At 32.2% G+C, this 24,857-nt stretch overlaps 1 protein-coding gene across 4 annotated transcripts in view; it reads right to left on the bottom strand.

Annotated features, from left to right (window-relative positions):
* Window positions 1-4,473: 4,473 nt before the first annotated feature.
* Window positions 4,474-24,857, bottom strand: part of LOC129916985 (ankyrin repeat domain-containing protein 50) — a 67,816-nt gene continuing 47,432 nt past the window's right edge. For 3 of the 4 annotated variants that reach the window (XM_055997282.1, XM_055997283.1, XM_055997284.1), the window contains 7 exons: window positions 9,473-12,855; window positions 6,448-8,095; window positions 6,092-6,397; window positions 5,672-5,991; window positions 5,426-5,591; window positions 4,755-5,034; window positions 4,474-4,683 (listed from right to left, as the gene is read on the bottom strand). In XM_055997282.1, the coding sequence (XP_055853257.1) occupies window positions 4,491-4,683; window positions 4,755-5,034; window positions 5,426-5,591; window positions 5,672-5,991; window positions 6,092-6,397; window positions 6,448-8,095; window positions 9,473-12,730 (6,171 nt within the window). In that variant the 5' untranslated portion in view covers window positions 12,731-12,855 and the 3' untranslated portion in view covers window positions 4,474-4,490. The remainder of the gene's footprint in view (window positions 4,684-4,754; window positions 5,035-5,425; window positions 5,592-5,671; window positions 5,992-6,091; window positions 6,398-6,447; window positions 8,096-9,472; window positions 12,856-24,857) is intronic. The other variant, XM_055997285.1, reaches the window with a different exon arrangement.

Below are 24,857 nucleotides of genomic sequence, written 5' to 3'. Positions count from 1 at the left end.
TTGGAAGTGTAGGCAGCTGGTCTTCGTACCAAAACTTTTTTCATCCGGTCACGCACTGAGCCTCCATGACCGATTTTACTATGATTCATAAAAACATCGCAGAAACATCGAAATTCATTTTCTGCATAAGCAAATAGCTTGGTCTTCGTACCAAAACTATTTTCACATAACATTCGCTTAGGTATGTACAAAAATAAATACAAAATATATTTTTTTCAATCAGTTTATTGCTATAAATAAATATTTTAAATGTTTATATTTTCCATTGCTTAACGAAAACTAACATTCATTTTGTTTACTTCTCTTAACCCAACATTTATAATTGTGTGTTTCAGGTTTAGTATACATACAGCATTTTTAACAATTGTTTGCATTTTTAAATTTGTAGAAAAATTTAAATCAATTTAAAAAAATTAAGTTTAAGTTTTTTTTTTTTATATAATAAATTAAAATTTTACTAAAACTAAAATGATGTAGTTTATTATCAATTTTGTTAACAGATATTTGCTTTTCACAACGACTGTATTTTTAACGAGAGTAATATGATTATTACATATTACTTTTTGATTTAGTTATACATTTATGGGAGATAAGATTTTTAATTAAATAAATAAATATAATTTTAAGTTGACATTTTTCTTATCCAATTTTATTTTATTTATTCTTTATTTTTGTTTAATAATTTTTATTTGCCGATTCAATAAAATTATACCTTATAATAAAATTTATCTCTCTTAAAATACAATTTAAAAGAATACACAAAAAAATGCTGTACATAAATAAGATATTAAAATAATTGCTTTTTTATTATTTGCATTTGATTACTCTTTTCTTTTGCCTTTTTTTTAAATACTAGTAACACTAAAAATTCGTTTCAATTACAGTTTCTCTTAAAATATATAATATTCTGCTATTTTTGTTTTGTTTGTTTATTTTTTTTATTTATGTGTAAATTACTGTAATTTTGCGACCTGTAGTTAGATTAAATTTTTTGTTGTTGTTTTTGGTGTGTTGTTAACTTTGTAATATTGTATACATGTTTGTTCGATTTGTTTTTATATTGATTTAAATGCAAAGACTTGAAGCTTAAAGTTTTATACATTACCCATTGAAAAAGTGTAAATATTAAAATATTAATTTATAAAGAAATAAAAATAAATGCACACGCACGTCCTTGCTCTTAGAATGTTAAAGCTTGTTGTAGAAAAAAAATTGTATCGTAATTTTATCATTAATTAAAAAGAAATTCAAAAAAGTATTAAAAGTTCATTAAATTATGAAAAACCCCCTTGTTTTCAAAAAAATTCAGAAATTTAGAAAACGCTTGTATGGCAGGTACCGTTGATAGTAAAATGGTTAGAGAAAAACAAAAGTTTTTCATTTTTATCTTAGATAAGTACCGTTAATTTTGAGCCAAAAGCCTGATACGCACATCGAACTTATTTTTAGCACCCATAAAAAATTATCTCAAAAATTAGGCCGAGCTTAGCTGCGATCTGCGTACCTACTAGGCTTAACAAACAAATTTCAATTTTCCCACTTTAGGGAAGAACTGTGTTTGAGGCAAATTGCTTCAGTTGGAGAATATTGTTTCCCAGTAGAAAATTGCTACCCGAATTGAAAACGGCAAAAAATTGTCGGATTGTAAGTCCGTTCGTTTTTCGAAACACCTATGAATTCGCAAAATGTGTTCGAATATGGAATTCGGAACAGCTTAAATTTGAAAACGGGAGAAAATAGAATCCGAACGGAAATCAGAACAGCCGTGATAGACATAATTGGGAGACCGAATTTTTTGGTATTCTCCATCATCGTAATGTTATCCATAATCAGTAACTATATAGCAAGTTAAAATTTAGTTCCCATTTCAACATTACCTAAAATTGCTTGAATTAAGGACCAAAATTAACGGTACTTACCATACGGCAAAAAAAACGGATCTAATGATTTTGATTAAAAAAACATTTTTGTCAAATAAGGACGTACACACATCCGATTTTAATGCCTTTGTTTTTTTTTTTTTTTAAGTTTTTAGTATGAAAATTAAGAAATATTTTCAAAAAAAAAAAAAAAAACTTTTCTGAAATTAAAATTTAACTAAAAATCAAATTTTTAAAAACGGATTGATGAACTAAAAATTTTTCTCCCGTTTAATAAAATTAACATTACTAAAAAATTGCTTGCATTAAAGAAAAGAAATGTTAAAAAGTGGGTGTGGCTACCTGTTTAGGATCAAGATTTACGGTACTTACCATATTCTTCTTATTCTCAAAAAACAAAAGGCCAATTTCAACTTTTCATGTTATCCTTTTTTTTAATTATCGGCTTTTTAAGGCAAAACAAAACATTTGTTGCCTTCAATGGAAACTGCTAAAACACCTTATTTCTTACAAAAACAAAACTGATGAATTTTGAAAAATCTTTAATATTCCAAGAAACTCTTAAGATAAGAGCAAGTACGTCCGACCTAGTCAGGCATTTTATTTTCCAAAGGTTTTGCTCCTGGCATAGAAAGCAATGCTTGCCTTCTTTACAGGGTCTTTAATGTTTAGCTTCAAGCGCAATTAAGTGTCCAAAACGATTCACCTAGATCACAGAGGGCTAATTTTCCTCGACCCATGTCGGACTAAAATTGCCTTCACTCCACTTTTCTCGAAGGGGTAAATAGCCACGCATCTAAAACAGCGTCTGTTTCCTTAACTTGGTTAAATTTATAAACCAACTCCTGGTGTCACTCCCTACTTCAAAGATATGTTAGGACTCGAGTAGCTAGGGTATATTCATTGAAGTGGATAGTATTGTTCATGGAGGGCAGTTTTCGTACTCGCCAGGGGACATCTTTTAAAAATGCGTTTGATGTAAGTTTCTAGGATTAACTTAAAGTTGATCGACCGAAAATCCTTCTCGAATTCATGTCCCAGTCAAAAACTTTGGGAATGCAGACCACACTTACTTGTCTCCACGAATTTAAATGATTCAATGTCAAATTCCAAGTCACCCAGCGAGTGAAAGGGTTAATTGCAATAAATCGTTTTATTCTCGATTATGTTTTTCAACCATGCATCGCCGTCAAAACAAAAATCCACAAAGAAATTTTCTATTTCACAATCTAAAAGTATTCATTTCATATTCTGCCATTCAACCACTGATAAAACTGAAGTCAAGAATTTTTATCAGAACTTTAAAACTTCCCAAGATAAAGTAAAACAAAAAAGGCAAATATGATTTAGCTAAATAACATTTATCATGCAAAGCATAAACCATTTTAAGACGGCTTCTAAAACAAGTCCCAAATAGTAACTTGTACACAGAACAAACAAAGAAACTTAGAAAAACCATAAAGTCAACAGCACAGTAATTGCATTTAAATCAACAAGTAAATTTGTTTTTTAAATGTCCATAAAAAGTGTATTTCATTGTAGTTAGACAATAATAAAAAATAAAAAAGACATGCATATAATTTGTGTTTTTTTTATATTTTTATTCTTTTTTTAATTTTAAATCAGTACTTTGTATGAATATAATTTAAGTTTATATCGCGATATATAGTTGAGAATGAGAATTTAAATACTAAAAAATCTATAAAATAAATTGCTTAATTTTTTGATTTTTTTTATGAAATAAAATCCATCATTTTTAATTTGCTTAAATAATTTGAAAAATACATTATGTATGTTAATATTTTTGTTTTTTGTTTCATTTTGATTAAATGATTATTGTAATGTTCTTTTTTTCTTTTTTTAATTTAATTGTTCGGATAATGTTTTTTTTTTATTTTATTTTTTTTTCATTGCAATTAAATTATAGGCCTCTAAACTTTTGTTGTATGTGATTTTTCTTTTCTTTTTAATAATTGAAATATTAATATATGAATGTAGTTCTATTTTTTTTCTTTTAATATTTTCTCTACTCGGTGCAGTTAAGTTCTGTCTTAATGTTTCAACATTTGGTCTTTTATTTAAACGAGTATTTGTTTTAAATGTTTATAAATTATAAATTATCAGTTGTTTTGTAAAATATATATTTTTATACTTTAGGCATAATACGTATAATTTTTTTGTTTCTTTTTTTGTTATGAGTTTCAAACAAAATTCAATTAAACACAATAAAAATTTATGAAATAAGTTTTTAAATTTTTAAACAAACAATTGCAAAAAAAATATGTAAAAAAATGACTTAAATATGTGAAATGTGAGAAATATTTCTTAAAAACTACTAAGTGTTTAATTAATATTATTGTTAAATGTTGGTTAAAATAGAAATAAATAAATATGAGGACAAACAAAAATTTTGAGCTATCACAAAAACACTTTTCTATCAGGTTGTGTTTCTTTCTTACTAAAACAAAAATTAAAAAAACTTACAACACAAAATATTTAAAAAAATAATCTTAAAAATGTTTGAAGCATATAAATAAAATAATAATAAAAAAAATGATCTTATTATGATGATAAAATGTATAGGTTGACAATTTTGTTTCTATTTGACATTTACATTTGGCTTTCTTTGCGCCACTGAAAAGTTCCAGACTTAACGCCTATACTCGACGAACCTTGATTATTACTCGATGAGATGCTAAGCATATTATTTGTTCGTCGTATGAGCTGAGCTGCAGAATCAAATCGACTACGAATCATTCTCATTGCAGGATTTGTAGCAATACCACTTCGTTTTGATTTGTTACTGAAATAAGGAATAAATATTTTTTAAAAATTAGCATTTAAATGGAAATGTAATTTTTTTAAAAATCTTACTTTGAAGACGACTGACTGGTGTCCTTGAGATTACCCAAAATAATTCGCATATGTGTGTCTCGTGCGAAATGGTTGTCGGTGGAGGATGATTTGCTTCCACCTCCTCCTCCTGCACTGGTTGAATGGTTATTACCACTGGTTGCTCCACCGATTTCTTCAAAAGCATTTATCGATGGCAATTGTCCGGGTGAACTAAGTTCGCTGCTCGGTGAATGTGGGGGAGTAGCATAAAGCGGTGACATGCATTCCATATCATACATATCGGCGTCATTTGATGCTGCTGTTGAATGTAATAAAATTGAAATAGTTTTTCAAAAATGATAGTGGAAAATTCAAGCTAAAATTAATAAAGCGCAAAAACTTTCTATTAAAATAGTTAAATTATAAAAAAAATGTGTGTCCAAAATTATTGACATTGCTAATAATTATGGTTAGAGCTTATTCGTAGTTAAAAAAAAAAATATTTTGAATTCTCAAGACAGACTATTAAGAAAAAGTTCTTCTTTCATAGTTAAAATTAATGAAAAAGTCTATCTACAAAATACACATTTCTTAAGAATTCTTATCATTTAACTGATTCCTTTTGATTTATAGTTTGTATTTGTTGTTTGGGCAGATAATTTTCTTTTGATTGATAATATAATAATGTAGAAAAAGAAACAAATATTCACCCATATTAATCTGATGTTCACTCAAATCTGGCAGCAATTGCGAATGTCGCTGATGTCCTTTTGGATATTTCGAACTGACTACTGGTGCATTCTGCACAAAAGGATTATTACGAGAATTGAGTTTTGTTTGTCTTTGTAGCTGCTGTGTAAATGAAAGTGGAGCTTGCTGCAAATACAAAACAAACATAAACTAATTAGTAACCCATTCAAATAGAATAATTAATTATTTCTCAAATTATAACTTACTTCATTACTGCTTCCTGTTGACTGACTAGATATTACACTTTTGCGCTTTTGCAAACTGCTCGTATCCGATTGCATAGTATTTTCATAAAAATTATTGCTACTGTGCGTCGAAGTGGATGCATTTAGGATGTTCGGCGATTGCATATTATTGTTATTTGGTATCATTAGACTGTTATTGCCGCCAATTATGGCAGCCGGGGAGGATTGTTGTTGTTGATTGGTTGTTGGATGCGATAGGAATCCTTGTGGTGGAGGATTATCCGGTGAACGTAACATGCTCGGGTGGAATTTCGTTGGATCGATGTTATTAGACTCATCTGCTGGCAGATGGGACAAAAAGGATATGAATGAAGTTAGTTAATTTTTAATTTTGGATTTATACAAGGGATGAGAAGGGATATATTAGGTTTAGTATCTTACTTTTAGTGTAGCCTTCAAAGATTTTAAGAATGTTGCTGCGATTTGATTTTGCTGCCAGTTTAATGGGTGTCCTACCGCAATGATCGGATTTATATGGATTGGCACCGTATTTAAGAAGTATGGTGACACATTTTTCGTGTCCTTCCTGTGCTGAGATTCCTAGAGCGGTTGCTCCCTGTTTGCATGCATGATCAGCCATTGCACCAAAGTAGAGTAGTATACCCATGACATCATGGTTTCCCTGCCAGGCACAGGAATGCAGAGGAGATCTGCATTCCAGATCCATGGCATTAACATCGGCGTTACCTAAAAAGATCAAATTAACAACGAACATAGTTGACTACACTAGAACCTACCCATTGTGATCAACAACTTGACCATATCGACATGGCCCTGCCAAGCAGCTACATGCAATGCAGTCCTGCCCTCACTGTCAGGTATATTAACATCCACATCGGTCACATCTAACAAATACTTAACCACTTCCAACTTATTCTCGAGTGCCAAAATATACAAAGTTGTTCTAGAATCGGCATCCTTTGAATTCACATCACAGCTGAATCTTAACAAAATTTGAACACAATCCAAATGACCCTCAATGCATGCTAGTCGAAAAGCAGTTTTGCCATCATGTGCTTTCTGATCAATGAATGAGCAATGAATTTCTAACAAACATTGCACACACTTGTCACGTCCTTCTTGTGCAGCAAGATGCAAAGCTGTCTTGCCCTCGTTGTCGCATTCATCAATTTTGGCACCCGATTCCAATAATTGCAAACAAACGTCATGGAATCCCTCGAAAGCGGCGTAGTGCAGTGGTGTCCAACCGGCATTGTCGCGATGCGTTTCATCTAGACCACGATCGAGCAGTTGACGTACTGTCTCAACATTTCCCTGTGCCGAAGCAATACTGAGAACTGTTCTACCCTCTGAGTCCATACAATCAATGCCACAGCCCCAAAAGAGCAGAAGTTTAACGACATTTGCATGACCAGCAGTGCAGGCAGCCCAAAGGGGAGTTCGGCCCATAAAATCAGCCAAATCGGGATCGGCACCGTTCTCTAAAAGCAATTCACAGACCTCAGAATTACCCTCAAAGGAACTGACTAACAATGGAGACATTCCGTCATTATCCAATTGATCGGTATTGGCACCATGTTCGAGTAAAGTTGATATAACTTTACTATAGCCGGAGGATCCACAGAGCGCGGCGACACACAGTGCACTGCGCCCGTCCAAATCGAGGTGATTCACATCGGCGCCATTTTCCAGTAAAATTTCCACAATATCATAATGACCCATATAAGAGGCAGCAATTAGAGATGTTCTGCCTTGACGGTCGACTGAATTGACATCAGCACCAGCTTCGATGAGGATTTTTAAAATATCTTCATGACCACTCCAGGCAGCCGCTCGAAGAGCTGTTCGCCCTTCCTTATCAGCCAAATCAATCTTACACCCAGTATAACCAATAAGGAGTTTAACCACCTCTGTATGACCACCCCAAGATGCAGATCGTAATGGTGTCCAACCATCATGATCAGCATGATTTACATCGACTCGTTTCATATGACCAGTGACTTCTGGAGATGATTGAGTGAAGCCAAGTAAGAGCTTCACAACATCTAAATGACCATTGCGAGAGGCGATATTAAGGGCTGTCTGGCCATTGTAATCTTCGATTTCCAAATCAATTGGGCCCTTGCATGCATTTAAAGCTCGTTCTAGAAGCTGATGATTTCCATCGTTTGCTAGAATATGAATCAAGGCTTTGCCTTTGTGCAGTTCGATGCGATTCGAGTCGGATAGCTGATGAAGTGTGCTGTTGTTATCATCTTGACTATCAGGATGGGGTGGTTCACTTTTTTCTGATGGGCTCGTTGGTCGTTGAGTCTCAACTAAACATGATTTCTCACTGGACAATAATAGATCAGCAAGTTCGAAATCAATGTTTTGAGATTTTTCCGAGAGTTCTGGTGACATGAGAGATGAGTCACATGATGTCTGTTAAGGAAAAATGATTATTATTCAAAAAGAAAAAAGTTAAAGAAAAATAATTATTATTTAATGTTATGTTTGGGTGCGGATTTGCGATGAGTGGAAGAATTAGGCAAGAAGTCATTTGTTTAAGTATATGAGGGAGGGGGGCCTTGTCTATATCCGCATTCATTGACTGGGCGATATCATCTTTCAACCTTTTAAGTCACTAGGTGGTGATTGAATCTTTCCTGTACTAGAAAGCCTTGCCGATAACATAGTTATAACAGCCAGTGATAAGTTTGAAGAAACTCTTGCGATATTATTCAAGGAGGATTGAAAAAAATAAGGAAATGGTGTCCATCGACTGGATTTAACATCAATCCTACCAAGACAACATTAACACTATTTACCGAACCATACGTTGTATGAAACCAATAATGTAAGCAGGATAAGTAATAGAAAGGAGGTACAATATCTGGGAATCACACTAGATAGTGAACACGTAGAAACAACGGTTGGAAAAGCTACGAAAGCTTTATTGATATGCAAAAGATTAACAAGCAATTCATGGGGCAGCAAACCACACATTCCTAGACGGAAGTACACCACGATTGTGTAAGCCCTATACTCGTAATTAACCATGTTGCGGTTGCTTGACACAAAAGATCTTACAAAAACTAATAAATTACTTGATAAAGTGTCAAGAGTCGCATGACCCTGTACCACCGGGGCAATGAGAACATGCCCTACAATAGAGATTATTCTAGATTTAACTCCACTCAACAAAGCAATTGAAAATGCTGCTAAGGGAGCTATGATGAGATTTACCAAGGAAGAATTGGGACTGCAAAATGCATACCCATCACCATGTCCTCAGAAGAAAACTTTCTTGACTTTTCAAGAGATGCCATGATCACAAACTATAACTTTGTAAAAAACATATTTACGAAAAACTTTTTAACAGGCTCCAGGTCAAAATGCTTCTCGGGAACTACAACCAAATCCTCTGTCAGTTTTAGTAGGAATAACCTCAGGATAAACACACGTCTCCTCCCGGCCCACTGCAAGCTTAGAAGGCACCGAAACATTTTGGGCCTTGTAAATAGTTCAACAAGTAAATTCTGCAATCAACACGAGGCAACATCAGACTACATTCTGGACAACTGCAATACAATAAAACACCAATGATTCAAACACCTGGGCTGCTACCAGGACGAAGAAGAACATTTACATTCTGTGAAAATACCCAAAATTCTCATTTTCCTGAAAGGAATTAAGTTAGAGGAGGAGCTGTAATGTGATGAAATAACTCAGCCCACTAAACAGGGTGAACAATATGTCTTATCCCAAATACCAATCAATCAGGAGAAAGGGAGGATAAAAAAAAACTGAAACACTCACCTGAGAATCAGCATTATTGATGCCAGTCTCAATAAGCAACTTCAAAATCTTAGCATCCGTTGGCAAACTTGGCTTAAAAAAGTCACACAAAAATGTTGCATACTCTTCATTCAACTCATTATTTAGGAATTTCTCCAGCATGTTCCTAGTCTTTGGCAAAAAATTAGCATCATTCTTGAATTCAGACTCACATATTGAGCAACAATTCAAATGATTCGTATAGAAGCAATCATTCAAATTGATTCGTGACTCCAATAGCATCAGAATCAAATCCAAATTGATATCTCTATTGGTTAGATATTCTCCAGCTTTAATCAAATGGTATACAAATTTCCTCACACTATTCGCACACAGTGTATCGCTGATAAGCATGTAGTACATCGATATCATAACATGTCCCTCATTCACATCGCAAATGAATTTCTTTGTGGCAAATTTAACATCCACCAACCAATCGCAGAATGAATTGTGGAAAATCTTCACTCGCCTCTGTCCACTGTCATAGAGGAGAATATTTCGCATCAACTGAAGTCGTTTTTCAAATTCATCCACATCGATAGTGTAATTATGAGTTCTCAGGCAATTAAAGAGGAACAGCTTATCAACAAATCCCGTCGAAGCGAGAAGAATATTCAAAACTGGCCGAATCTTTAGATATTGCTTCTTGTTGAAAGATTTCTGGCAAATATAGAGATAGAGTCCATTCAATGTACAAGGAATCAATTTGATTTCCCGAAATGAAAAGAAATTCTCCTTGATTCCATTCAAAACCTTCTCTAGATAAAGAATGCATCCATTGGACTTAATATACAACTGATGCAATGATTCTATAATTTCCTTAGTCAGCATTATGCTATCTTTAAAATCTGAATTCAATCGATTTATTATATACTCCTGAACATCTTTAACCACATGTGACTTCCTCAGATCATCCAGCGTGATCTTCTTGAAGCCTGTAAACATTTTTGTGATGTGTTTTGTTTGTTTCTTGGTCGTACAAACCAAAAACAACCATTTGGGAAACAAATGAATATGATTTGATAAAAGTTCAGCAACATTTCTACTCTTTTGTGTTGTGGAACAGCGTCCTTTTAAAGTGGAAATAAGATTCCCCTCGTTAATATAGTTTTCATCGATTGAATCGATCAAAAGCAGTAGAGCAGTCTTTGGTGGTGTAAGTTCCAACAATGGAAACAGCAGGGCTTTCTTAAAACATTCATCTGGATTCTTTTCAATATTGTCCACATTTAGACATTCGAATATCTCTGGATTTGAGATCAACATTTCATAGTAACCATCGGCAATTGTTGTGCGGCAACTCTTTGGTTTTGGTAGCGGTGGTGGAATGCTAGATGATGATGCTACCTCTGATGTATGATTTTCTCCAATAATGAGAGTAATTTCACATTGACTTTCAGGTTTTTCTTTAAAATCAATAAGATTACTGTTTCCTTCTTCTTCTTCTTCGGTGGTAGTGATTCTTTTCTCAGCTTCAGGTTGTTCATCTTCATTGATAGCAGCTGCAATTTCATGTTGCATCTCATCGCCACCAACTTCGGCGATATCTTCACCACCACCCTGTTGAATGGAATTGCTATTGGTTTTCGATGATGATGATGGACTTCCCACAACTCTAGCGCTAATTGCAACAGGAATCTTTGAGATTTTCTTTCCAGGACTTGCTTTGGATCCTCCGTCGGAGGCTTCTTTATCATTCTCTTTGTTTAACTTATGACCTGAAGTTGATGGAGGATGTGTTGAATAAGAATTCTTAACACCCGCCGCTGAATGAAGTTGATTATGTTGCTCTGGCGAGGGTGCCGACTTCTGTCGGATCATAGATTTCTTTACATTCGAAGTAGAAGTTCGTCGTTCACGGAATTCATCTTGTTCCACACTTCTCTTCAATTCAGCAATCAGAATTTCTTCAGCATTCTCTTCTAGCGAGATATTATTCATGGCAGCATCAAGTTTAGATTCCATTTGTTGTTCTTCCTTTTTGAGGAATAGCAAACCATCTTCGATGAGTTTTTCACTCTCTTCCTTGTGAATAAGACTTGAATGACTTAGCAATTGTAGGACTAGTTTACGTATGAACAAGCTAAGACTATGGCACTCGGGATTTTGTGAATTTATCAAATAGCATGCAAGAAGTTTACGATTGAGTATGCCTTTAGTACCAGAATTGCCATTCATTATGGCTTGACAAATGGATGTCTTTCCAGAACCATTTGATCCTAATACTAAACAACCATGGTACATTGAAGCTGCTCCAGCTACTTTCGAGCGAGATAAATATGCTGTAGCACCAATTTCTGATTTGGCACCAGCTGCTGCTCCAAGAAGACCAGGAATGGCTTTCTTTCCAGCATTTCGTTGTTCCAAGCATAAAGCAATCTTTTTTAGAACCCATTCTCTGTGAATATAGACTGGTTTGGGTGGTATTCCAATAATTGCTGCTGCTGGGGCAATGATACCATTTACTTCTTTATCTGGGGATTGCTTTTTATGCATAAAAACTTCCAAGTTCCCAACTGTTTCTTCCCCAGCAACTGGTAATTCATCATTTTCTTCCCCCAAATATGGTTCTTTTTGATCATTCTCATTCAATGTCGATGATTCTTCCACCATGAATGGTGGAGTTTCTATATTAAAGTTCTGTTGGACCAAATTAGCAAAATGTTCCTCTCTAGCTAAACAAGAGAAACTAGCATTTGGGCAATCTCTCTCTCGACTGCTTCCTAGAATTTCCATTTTCTTATGAATTTGAGTTGTATCTTTAAGAAAATTCAATATCCTACGATCTTCCAATTGATTGGCACATGTCAAGGAAGCAGATGTACCAGCATCATCAACAACATCGCCACCACTTCCATCAATATCATCTGGATTACCATTGCGACATTTGTTATCTTTGTTAAGCAACTTGTATTCCATGACATTTGTAAGCTTTTCATTTTTATCAATGTCAATGCTACTACTACCCCCACTTCCACCAGATGTTCTATGGAAGCGACTACGTTCTCCACTTCTATAACGATCTGATTTGCGTAAAGGAGTTGCATAAAGCATCTCCTTGGTACTCAACTGTGCCGAATGCTTACTACGATGGCTATTCTGATTGCAATTGTTCATTAATAGTGAATTGTTTGCAGTTGTTTTGTTGATCTTTCGAACTGATTCATTGAACATTGCCTGGCAGGGCAAGTTCTCATAGATGTCATTGCGATGATTATCGTTATCAGGTAACTTGGACATAATTGCGTTGCTTCTGTGTCGTCGTCCTCACTTGGGGGGAAATGTCTCTGTTTATAGTAAATATTTGTATTAATCTATTTTGGTGGCTTCTTTTCTTTAGTCATCATCGTTTCTAATGGAATTATCTGAAAATAGACCAGAAAGAAAGAAAGAATTAGGTTAAACATTTTTACAAAAACAACAACAACGACGATGAAGAAGGAAAAAGAAACATAATATTTTATTCAATAGATTTGATTTACGCCCTTTATGTTGGGTTTTAAGTTAAAATTCCCGCCCAATGCCTTTGGTGCTGGAGAGAAGAGAAGGCAAGAGATGACCTTTCTAATTTTATGTAGGTACTCCCGGACACCACCACACACCTTTTTCTAAACTCACTCACTGTGAGGTAACGTGTAGGTACGAATAAATAAATCAACCACGAGACACGACTAAATAAATAAAAATAAAAAAAATAGAGGAAAAAATATAAAGTTTCATGAAGGAGTTCTCTTCTATTTCGTCATTAGTAGTTTTATTTTTACTGTGTAGTTCTGGAAGATCTTGTGCGCATGATGTAGAGTTTTTCTTCTTCTTCTTTTTCTACTTTTTTTTTTGTTTGGTTGACGTGAATGATGAAAGATGTGTATTGATGGAAGTGGAATGAGTGAACCAAAAGAGGAAGGTGGTTCTCCTTTGATGTGCAACCATTTGAAAAATTGGAATGAATTTTATTCCAATTTATTTATGGGGCTTCATGAGAGACCATAGTTTCTAGTATAGTTAGAGTGGGAGTAAGAAACGAGTATGCATTTTTTTCGTAAAGTTTGCAAATTTTATATAGTTTATGCTTCTAAGTAAAGTCTGTTTGTTTGAGGAGATTTGTTGACATTTTAATAAAACAAAATATTAAAGTTACTATTGGATGAGAAGTTTTGATATGCAAGTTTTTAAATATTATTATTATTCTAAGCTTTGGGTTCTGATATGTTTTAATATTTAACATTTTAAAATTCTATTTAAACCTCCAACATACTTCTAATGTCCAATACATCATGATAGTAGATTAGGGGATTCTGAATGTGTGTTGTTTCACCGGCAATTCATTTGTCTTCCTACTCTTGGTTGTATTTCTAAGGATTTGGTGCTTTTGTTGAGGGGTTATTTGTCTTGCGAACAGTGTTCTCAACTCATTCTCTTTTCAGTTTCAATAGTCTATATCTACTGCATTTTCAAATTAGTTTTTTTTTTTTTTTTTGACTAGGTCGTATGTTTTCTTTCGCATTTCTTGTTATTTGAGAGAATTGATACATAGTTTGGAAGTATGTACATTTTGTTTCTTTACAAAATACATTGCTACTATACTTTTGTCGTTCATCTTCTTTTATTTATTTAATAAAAAACCAGCATTGCTCGTATCTCTTCAACGATATTTTTCAATGTCATTTGCAATGGGTTTGGAAAACTAATTAATCCTATGTTAACTTTTTGTAACCATTGTGGCCTATGCCACAAAATCCACCACCAAATTCTGCGTTTTTAAGCTTCACCCATCCTGATATCGGATTCAAAAGTCTTGCAGCTTTAATTCACGGCTTTATATAGTTTTCACGAGGTTTAAATAAAGGAGTTTTTCAACCTAGACCATTCTTTCACATTCCAAGCACAAGAGCTGATGGACTGGCAATTTTCCCTAGCCTAAGATTTCAATATTGCCGATATAATTAATAGAACTATTTAAATAAGGTTTTTAAGCGAATTTGGAGACTTTTCTGTTTAGATTCTTGTTTGATTGTTTGAAATTGAAAAATCTCCAAGAAAAGAGTCGATAGGGTTGGTTGAAAAAGCTCATATTTTGGGTTCTTTTTATTGGACCATCAAGATTGGGTCTTGAGAGTAAGAGAAAATAACAGACCTTATCTTAAATTTGGAATTTTGAATAATTAAAATTTAGTTTGCTCACGTGTTAGGTATTTAACATCTCCACTCGAGAAAAAAGACTCACAGATTCCCAAAACACTGCTTCGTCAATGCACTTCTGTATGATTCTTGTAGAATTAAATAGCTGCGTCATGCGTAAAAACTGGGTTGGGGTCAAAATTCTGCCGGGGTAAAAATTCTTTTGTCAAAATTCTGCTTTCAAAATTCTGTTTTTCAAAATTCTTGTTTTCATAATTCTGTTTTTCAAAATTCTGCAAAAAATTAAAAAAAGGGTTTGGAAAATGTTAAAAAGGGCGCGCTTTTTAACATTTTCCAAAACCTGTTATTAATTTTTTTGCAAAATTCTGTAAAATTATCTACTTAAAAATTAACTACTTATTTGATTACTTACCTATATAATTTGTCATTCTTTGAATGCATATTAAATTTTTGTTTTATAAATGAATATATTTGAAAATATTAAGAAAAGGTTTTTAATACTAAACATTTCCGAAAATTTCAAAACTTTTTAATTTATCAAATAAATAAATTCAAAAATTTGAATAAAAGGAATATTTTGTATCAACAACATCGGCTCCAATAAGTTATAGATTTTATTTGAAAGAAAGTCAGTCTATGCATTTTAAAAAATATTTGCGACACTTAAACAAAAAAATTTAGGAAAGTACCAATGTTGAATTACATTAATTAGGTGTATTTTTCTTTAGTCAGCGCATATGCTATAAGAAAAAAAAAAACAGAATTGGCAGAATTTTTTGTTCAAGTATTATGCTAGCAGAATTTTGAAAAGCAGAATTTTAAAAAGCAGAATTTTGAAAAGCAGAATAGAAAAAAAGCAGAGTTTTGAAAAACACAATTTTCGTTAAAAAAGCAGAATTTTGAAAAGTAGAAATTTGAAGCCAGAATTTTGACCCGATCCCGTAAAAACTGCATGTGTGCAACAAGTCTTAAAATTTAAGGCTCTTCGCACATTATTTAATAATGTTTTTAGTTTTTTTTAAGTAATTTTTTTTAGTACATTACACAATAGGCCCTACCGTGAGTTTCACGTGAACAAGATTCCGCCCGGCAAAATTGAATTTCATTTTTTTCTTTTTGTGAGTAACGGGCGAAAAGTTGTTCACGTTCCGAAAATTCCCCGTTTTTTTTTAAACTCCGGGCGAACAAAAATATTTCGGGGGGAAAAACGTTTACATGAAACTCACGATAAGGTTGAATATTTTAATTTAAAGCAAATAACATGAATCCGAGATCATTCGAAACATACATTTTGAGAACTACCCACAATGTGAAAAAGCTCAATGAACGTAAGTGAGTTCTTAGAGTTACCAAAAATATATAAAAATTTACACAAAAAGGCTTCAAAATAAATAGTCGGAATCAAAACACGTTACTATTATATCAATATTGTTTTTTTTTTTGAAGAAAATATTGTTAAAATGACATCAGAAAACTATTAAATGAGGTCTCTTTAGGTATACTACCCAAAATAAAAATATTTTCACCTTTCTTTCATAAACCTATTCTTGTTTCGAAACTCAAAAACAGTGTATTTTTCACAAAAAAGAGCGCTTGCGAGATAACTTCCCCTTTTTGAGAATTTTAGGCAAACTAAGTAAAACTTAGTTAAGAAAATTACAACAACAAAGTAGTAAAACTATTTGTTTAAAAACAATAGGTAATTGTTTTCTCAAGCCGTATTAAGAGTTTTTCGAGCATATTGGATGGAGCCTCGCAGTATTTTCTAAAAATAAATTACCTAAATGGAAAAAAAATTAATCATCATTTTTAGAGCCAAAACTCCATTCCCCATTTTTATTAAAACATTTTAAGAATGGATTTCGGCAGGTTGTAAGTTTTGCCGTTGATTTTAAATATGATTTTGTTTTTTTTTTTCCCCATCTAAACTAGTAAACCAAACCACCCTGTATACATATATTATTATATTTAAAATTAATTTAATTCCTATGCACAAAAGAGACACTAATTACAAAACATCATTGTACTAACTACTAGATTATTGAACTTTCCCCCTAGAGAAATGCACTATCGAACTTATTGTTAGTTTTATCTTCACAATCAACAGATACCCATTACCCACCTTCACACTTCTTAAATAAGTGTGTATCTAACACGAGAGAAGTGTTAATTAATATTTGCTTTAATATTTTTCATTTACATACACAATTGATTAGTCGAGGGAAAACTATTTGAAAAGCATATAAAGTTATCTTTGGATAAACAAATATTAAACGTTGACAATCTGTCTATGAATACATTCATAACTTCAGGGCGTCGACTTTAGATATATGAAGTTGGGAAAATGCATAATTCCCATAATGGTTACAGGTAAAAGTGAAACCGAAAAGGAATCATCATCAATAAGGAATGTCCACAATCGATAAGGTTGTCCCCATACTATTTAAATAAGACTTTGGAAATCCCAAGTCTTCCATTGACATCAGTAAGAGGGACTCAAGTTGTTTATTAGTTAGACACGATGTCTTAAAGAAAATGACACAATAAGAATTAAGGTTATGACCAGGGATAGGATGTTGTGGAATTTGCCTTTTTTTCTTGCTTAATCGTACGACATTATAGATTAAAAACAAACACGTTTCACGTCCTCCTCGTGCCAAATATATGTATTTTATTTTGCCTTTTTTTTGCCTTTTCTTTCGTTATTGCCTTTTTTTGCCTTTTCTCTTGTTATTGCCTTTTTTTGTCTTTTCCTATTATATGTTTTTTATCTTTTTAGCGTCTTAAAGGTAATGCCTACACACAAAACACTCAAATATACAAACAAAAAGCTAACTTACTCAGTATATTACTTGCTCAATATATCTATTCTATATTATAAATTCACTAATTACCCCACACAAACAAAATTCGAATGAAAAGATCTACCTATGCAACTTGTTTGTGTGCTATTGCTACCATTTATTGTCTTCTACGTTCTATTGCGCGTCCGACAACCGACACGTATTAGAGTTCAAAAGCTAACTTACTCAAATTACAATACTCGAGAGAGATTTAGAAGCTGCGAAAGGGGCAGTCGCAAAAGATGTTTTCGAGAAATACAGATCAATTTTTTTTTGGCAAATAAGGGACTCGAAAGAGTTGAACAAATAAATTGCGTAATACATCGGAACACAAATCCAGGGGTGGAACTACGGCGTATTGACGCTTTATGTCTCTATCATTTTCTTCTAATTAAATAGAGAAAGAAATAGTCAAAACGTTAACGAACGTTTGCCGTAGTTCGACCACAGAGTTCCCGGCAAATGTTGAAGTGGGCGATGTCGAGTTCTTTAATTGGGGTCCAGTCGTCTTTACAGATGTAGAGAGATATTTTAGCTCCTTTAGAGCACTCTTAAGGGACAATTGCAGGCTCTTGTTAACTGAAAATTTTAAAAAACTCATGATTGTTCAAAATTACTGCCATTAATTTTTATATTTCATTCTTTTCTCAATAAATGCCTTTTTATGCCTTTTTGGGAGTTTTATTTTGCCTTTTTTTAAGTTTTTAGGTCCACAAGATCCTATCCCTGGTTATGACAAAACCATTTATAAACAAGAAATTGAGACTTTTTTTCTTGGAATTTCCACTTCTCAGCTCTATTGGACAGTTTGAAAAGGAGGATTTGAAAATAATCGAGTTAATTATTATTTATTTCGAGTATATATTTCTTTAATAAATTTCTATGAGGACCCACTTTATTAAGAATTAAATGTTTATTATGCATTAGATTATAATAGGATCAATTGAATTTCTGTTCTAGGGTATCTAATAAGTCAAAATTGAGAAATGCTTTGATCGTTGGCGAATGTCTGTTATTGAAATGCTTTGAAGCAATAACAATAGCTGGATTTCCCATAAATGGAATCAATAGCTATTCATAGAATTGATAGCTTTGAGTAGGATGATTATTAAATCTTGTATTTTGGGTGGGCAGTAGATATCTATACGTTGGCTTGATTTTTTTTATTGTGGTTAAATTATAATTATAAACATGTCGATGGAAGGTTTATAAAAATAATTTGGTCATAATAAATGTTCTTGCGAACTGTAACTTCTTAAAAGGGGTAGGTAATAGCGATGAGGAAAAAAGAATCAGAAAAAAATCAATTTGAAGCACAAATTCTACACCCAATTGCCTATAAATGACTCAAAGAATTTTGATTGAAAAGAAAATTTTTATTCAAACGATGCAAATTCATTTTTTGTAACAGCTGATTGAAATTTCAAACAGAATGAAACAAGTTGTTCCTCTGGATGAGTTACAATTTTATGCTATTCCACTGTTGGAAACGAAAACGATAAACTTTTTCGTAACTACATATGTCAATCAGGAAATGGTAGGATAAGTAGATTGTGTGACTTACAAAAGATAAATAGTACATTTTATATCGTTCTCTTTAAATTCGCTTAAAATAAATAAATAAGTTGTCAGTATAATAGATTTGAGGCCATCGCGGGTGCAACAGAAATTGACCTGGGGCTCTATAACATATTACGAAACGAGGGGCAAATATCCAGGTAAACGATATTCATGATAGAGAGCGATTATATAAAACGAAAATGCATCCATGAAAATGTTGCCAGATAAAATGGAAAATACTATTTTTTCAAGCTGACAAAATTTGGGAAAATAATTTAATTACGTACTTTTTTATGCCATTAAAAAAAATAAATACAAATTTAAAAAAATTTAAATAATGTACACATTTTTTTATTTTTGTTATCTATATTACGAGTCTGATAAAGAAAACATTTTAAGATGCTTCAAAGAATGTTATGTTTGCTATGGTAAAGAAAAAAATGTTACCCCTAAGAATATAAAGTGCCAATAAAAATATCATGGTTTTTTAAAGGGTGTTTTTTTTTTAACTTGATTGAATCCTAATTAAATTTGGTAATAACGTTACATTAAGAATAGAAAGTAAAATTAAAGATTCATCAAATTATTTTCCGTTAAAGGGTGTTTTTTTTTTCAAAGAGGGAGTAAATTCTGTAGTTCTGTAATTCCCATAGCAAATGCAACGTTTTTAATAAAGTTCGCAAAGGTAGGTACCATTAACTTTATTGATTTTATCGGATTTTCCTTGTTTCAAAAAAAAAAAAAAAAACAATTTCACCCAAACAATTTGTATAGACTGCTTATGGTGTTTTCGTTTAGTAAAAAAATTATTTTTTGATCTAAATCTGTCAAAAAAAAAAAACAGTTGTTGCGACTACTTAATCGTAGTTGAACAGATCAAAAATTGTATTTTTTTTGACAGATTTAGATCAAAAAATAAATTGATTTTTTTACCAAACGAAAACAATATTAGATTATTGGTGCCTGTCGTAAATGAAACATTTACATACAAAATTGTGTCGTTTTTTCTGATTTTTGTAATTCGGCAATTACCGAATAACAAAGGTCCGAAGAAACAACTCAATTTTGACTATCTTATTTCTATGGAAAAATTCAAAATGGCCAATGTTTTTCAAAATAAACAAAAAAAAAAAAAAAATAATATTTTTTTGAAACTCTCTAATACATGCACTCTTCTTGTAAACATTAAAAATGTTACCTTCCTTGGAATTTACAATTAATATGTAATTACATATGTATTTGCAATTATTGATGGTTACTATGAATGTATTTTACAGTCTCCCCCCAACAGTATCAAACATATCTGTGAAAACTACCATATCAATCAATATCAATATCATCCATTAATTATTTTCAAACACATATCACGCAATGTCATTTCATCGTTTTTTTTTGTAGCTGGCGCCACAATCCAAAATAAAAAAAAAAATCTCAAAAAAAAAAGAAAAATTTAAAATTACCAACGAATTACCACATCGAGTTTGTACATACTTCACCACACATATGAATATTGAGTGCTTTAGCATACAGAAAACACATGTCATCCATTAAAATACCCCTCAATTCATTCTAATTTCCGAAAGAGTTCAGCACATGTTACTTTACAGATGATTAAGTCTTTCATATAACAATTTAACGTTTCAATTTATATTTCATTAAACATTTAAGTAAATCTCCTCTTTTCATCAAAACCATATCTCTCTGTGTCTTTCTGTGTGCCTGGATGCCTGTGTTGGTATTCATATTCACTCGTCAAAAAATAACCAAACCAAACCCAAACTCAAGACTTCAACCCAAACCCAAACATCCTGCAAGCAAATGAGAAGTCAAAACCAAAGAGGACACTATGTCGTTTAGCACAAACATAACCCAAATCAAGTGGAATAACTGATAGCACAAGTGGGAGTGGAGTGAAATGTCTATCCAACAAAATACAATATACTATAAGCAGCACACAAGGGATATGTTATTCTAGTGTGCGCTAAATAGCCCAGCAGGAGCGGAGGATGTATATTATATAAAATGTGAATAGAGAGAACCAGGAAGGAAGAGGCAACACAACAACGACAAGAAGACGAGAGGGCGACCTGTATGGAACAACTCACCTCCTGGCATCATTCATGTGACGTCAGTCAAATGTCAGAGGGGCGAGAGGATAAAAACGAAAACGAGAATATGATGCTTAAGGGGTTCCCTTTGAATGTTCATGTGAACTGGAATTTGTATAACCTTCTGTTTCTCGACATCCTAAGCCTGAGTGGGTAGCATTTTTCATGAGAGAGTTAAATGAACAGTAGTTGATGTTCAGGGATGTTATATTTGTTTTTTTTTTTTTTAAGACGATAAAAAAATTTTAATGAAGGTTTTTAAATTGACGGTTTTAGGAAAGTTATGTTTTTTGTTGTCTTTTATTCTCGAAAAAATGGTTTAAATGATTGGGAAGCAAAAGAAAGAAAAGGGAAGCATTTACGTCCGAAATTGGTAAAGAAATTTGATGGAAAATATGGTATAACATCACTGTCAATTCTATACTAAAACCCCATGAATGAAAAATAATAGTGCTTCTACTCTCTGATATCGATTAGGTTTTTTTGTATTTCCTTTTTTTTTTTGAAAATATCCACAATCGATAGAAAATTGATTCTGATAGATTGCCTGCTTAAGCTGTTTAAGAACCAATAATAAATATAAACCCTGCAAATGACTATGAGGAATTAACCTTGCTCCTGTTTGATATATATTCTATTTGATTTGTATGTATTGAAGAAGTATAGATGTGTGAGTGCAGCATTCACATGGTTAAAAAGAAACACAAAACAAAAAAAAAAAAAAACATAGAAGGGAGAGAGTTGATTATATCGAAAGTTCACTGAATATGTTATCGAATTGACAATTTTAAATACTGAATGGGAAATTGATTTTCGGGTTGAAATTGTATGAGGAGAAAAAAAGTACTCGTATGTGAAAGTTCAGGAGGGTGAGATTGTACACATTCATGTGAAAAATCCGATGGGGGTATTAAAAATTTATTTTTAGTCCTTTATAGCAAGAAGTGTAACTAAGGCTAATAATGGAATGAAAAAAAAGAAAGACTTAAAAGATCATGATGAAATTTATGCTGTAAGTGAATAAGTGAAATCATAAAACTTAAATATTTGTGAATTGAAAATTGCATTAATGGATGTGAAATATAAGCTAAATGGAAAGAATTGATGGAAAGCTTTTATTTACAGTATTTTGTGTTGATCATAAGAGCTTGTTACATGAGTTGTAATAATTAGATCTTTAAAATTAAGGTCTTTAAATTTAGCAAAAATAGTTTGTCGTATACATTTTTGTTGCTCGTCATTGGAAATGACTTTTGACATTTTTTTTCAATTTTGTTCCGTCCGTCTCTATTTTGCGGACACGGTTATTATTTCTAAAGAGAGCAAATTTAATATACACGATGCAGACAGGTGTAAAAAAAACTTTGGAAAGAAAAAAACTACAATTCAATTTTTGGAGTGCAAGTGTTATTTAACTTCGATTTGGGTGTGTTGATGCCTAGGCCAAAGATGTAATTCACATTGTTATCCACATTGCACTGTGGCGTATACGTGTTTTTTTTTGTATTTATTTGCTTCATATATTGACGTTATGGAACTGAATTTAGAAACAAATAATTTTATTTTTTAGGAAAATCTGGTCAGAAAACTTAATTTACGATTTTATATACCTAATTTTTATAGACGCAAAAATTTCACCCTCTACGGCAGGTCCAAAGTGTCAAAAATCCCCTTATGTTTTTTTTCTTAAACTGCATGTGCAAGAGGAATAGAAGATCTGATACGACCACTCAAAAATAATTATAATACATTTTATGAAATGATAAATATTTTGTAAGTAGGGGAGAGCGGGGCAACAAGTAACAGGGCTAAGAAGTAACAGAACAAGACGGTTATCGAAATTTTAAGAACACTTGTTTAATTTGGATACTTAAATAAAAATCATTTTACATTCTTTCAATTCCAAAATTGGCAATCATTAAAAAAAAAACGTGTGATTTTTAATTTCTATTTATAAACAATTTAGGTATTATAATTATGTATATACTCTTTCTCTATTTGAACGAATCCCTCACAGGATCCTGAGTTTGATTCAAGTTAGGAATGGAATAAAATCAAGTAAATAATACCAATTTATTGAAAATTGGAAACAGTAATCATTTAAATACATTAATATTTTGTCAACATTCAGATTTTGTCAATAATATGGTCGTTAGTTAATAATATAATTAAAAACACAATAGCAACAACGTTGCTTAAAAGCTATTTAATGTTAGATTTCTTTAATGTTAAAAAAATGTTTTCAATCCTTGTACTTAAGGATTTTATTCCAATTAAATTCTTTTTTTTTTTTTTTTTTTTTGTTCATAAATGTATTTAAAAATTAATGTACGCCATCTCTCTTTGTTAACCAATGCCGAAAAACTCATTTAAATACAGAAAAAAAAAAATATTGTTTATCTCTTCCAAATTATATCTACGTCAAACACACACAAAAAAATTAAAAATGAAAAACCTTAAATTATTCCAAAATTGAAAATGAAATAATAAAACCAACGATGAGGAAGAAAAAAATGTATATTTTAAACAAACAAAATGAAAAACAACACAAATATTTGTATTGTCTGAAAATCTGGCAGAAATTTTTAAAAGAATCCACTTTGAAATTCGTTTCATCTTTTCAAAGCAAAAAAAAAAAAACACAATTCTTTTTTAAATCTCTCAAATCTCATAAGAGTTTCATCATAATGCAAAAAAAAAATGTGAAATAAACAAAAACCGAAAAAATACCTTCCCTGCTGTGTGAATATTATTCTTTTTTGTTCTTCTTTGATTACATAAAGTTGTCCATTCCATTAACGCCCTGATCCGATCCCCCACCCTCGCTGTCAATTACAATATTAAATTATTCTCATTTGTGCACACCCCAACAACTGGCAACAGACTCGGGTTTGTTTATTTATTTTTTTGCAAAATAAAAAATTCACTTTAAATCGATACAGAGACAGGCTGTATGGCAGGTGACCTACAAATAATCCCTCCCTTTCTCTTACTTTTTTTAATTTCAAAAAAAAAGTTCCAAATGACTGTTTTTGACGGAATCATGAATGAAAAATCGTTTACCATTATCGTAACGACCTCCTTCAGATAATTGAGTGGTTCCATTGCTAATTTCCATTGATGTGTCAATATCACACTGTCGCGTCATAGAGTGGAGTATAGATTCCTCTTTCGTTCTACTAACTAGATCGATAATTTGTTGTTTGTTTCTATTAAATGGATGGAGCCGTGCTAGCTACCACCTCATTGTCGTATCGTGTCACTCCCTCCCTCCCCCTCCAATCTCCTGTCAAAAAGATTGGAAATTTATCTAATTCAGTTATGCCTCTTGTAGGTATAATAAACCTTAATTAGTGTTGTAACATTGTGATTGTGTGATATCAACTAGAATAGATCATTACATACTTTGTGGGGATGTTTTGCGTAAAAATGTAGGTTATAGACGTCAAAAGAGGCTCAATGGGTAAAGAAGTGGATGTCGCTTTTTATTGATCCAATTATAAATATGATAGACCAAGGTTGGGGAAAAACTTTTGTCCTCAGTGAACGAATTATGTTACATGAGGAAGTCAGTCGACTGGAATAAGAAAAATAAATTGACAATAAAATTTATTGCATTATCGGATATTTGAACATGTCACAAACATCAATTTGAGTTAAATTCGGGAAAAGTTTTAAAAAAACAACGAGTTCATTACTAGGCTTTGATCAAAAATG

The sequence above is a fragment of the Episyrphus balteatus genome, chromosome 3 (genome assembly GCF_945859705.1).
Source record: "Episyrphus balteatus chromosome 3, idEpiBalt1.1, whole genome shotgun sequence".
NCBI lineage: Eukaryota > Metazoa > Arthropoda > Insecta > Diptera > Syrphidae > Episyrphus > Episyrphus balteatus.
Note: the sequence above shows the minus strand (reverse complement) of the source record. Positions and strands in the feature narration are given on the sequence as shown.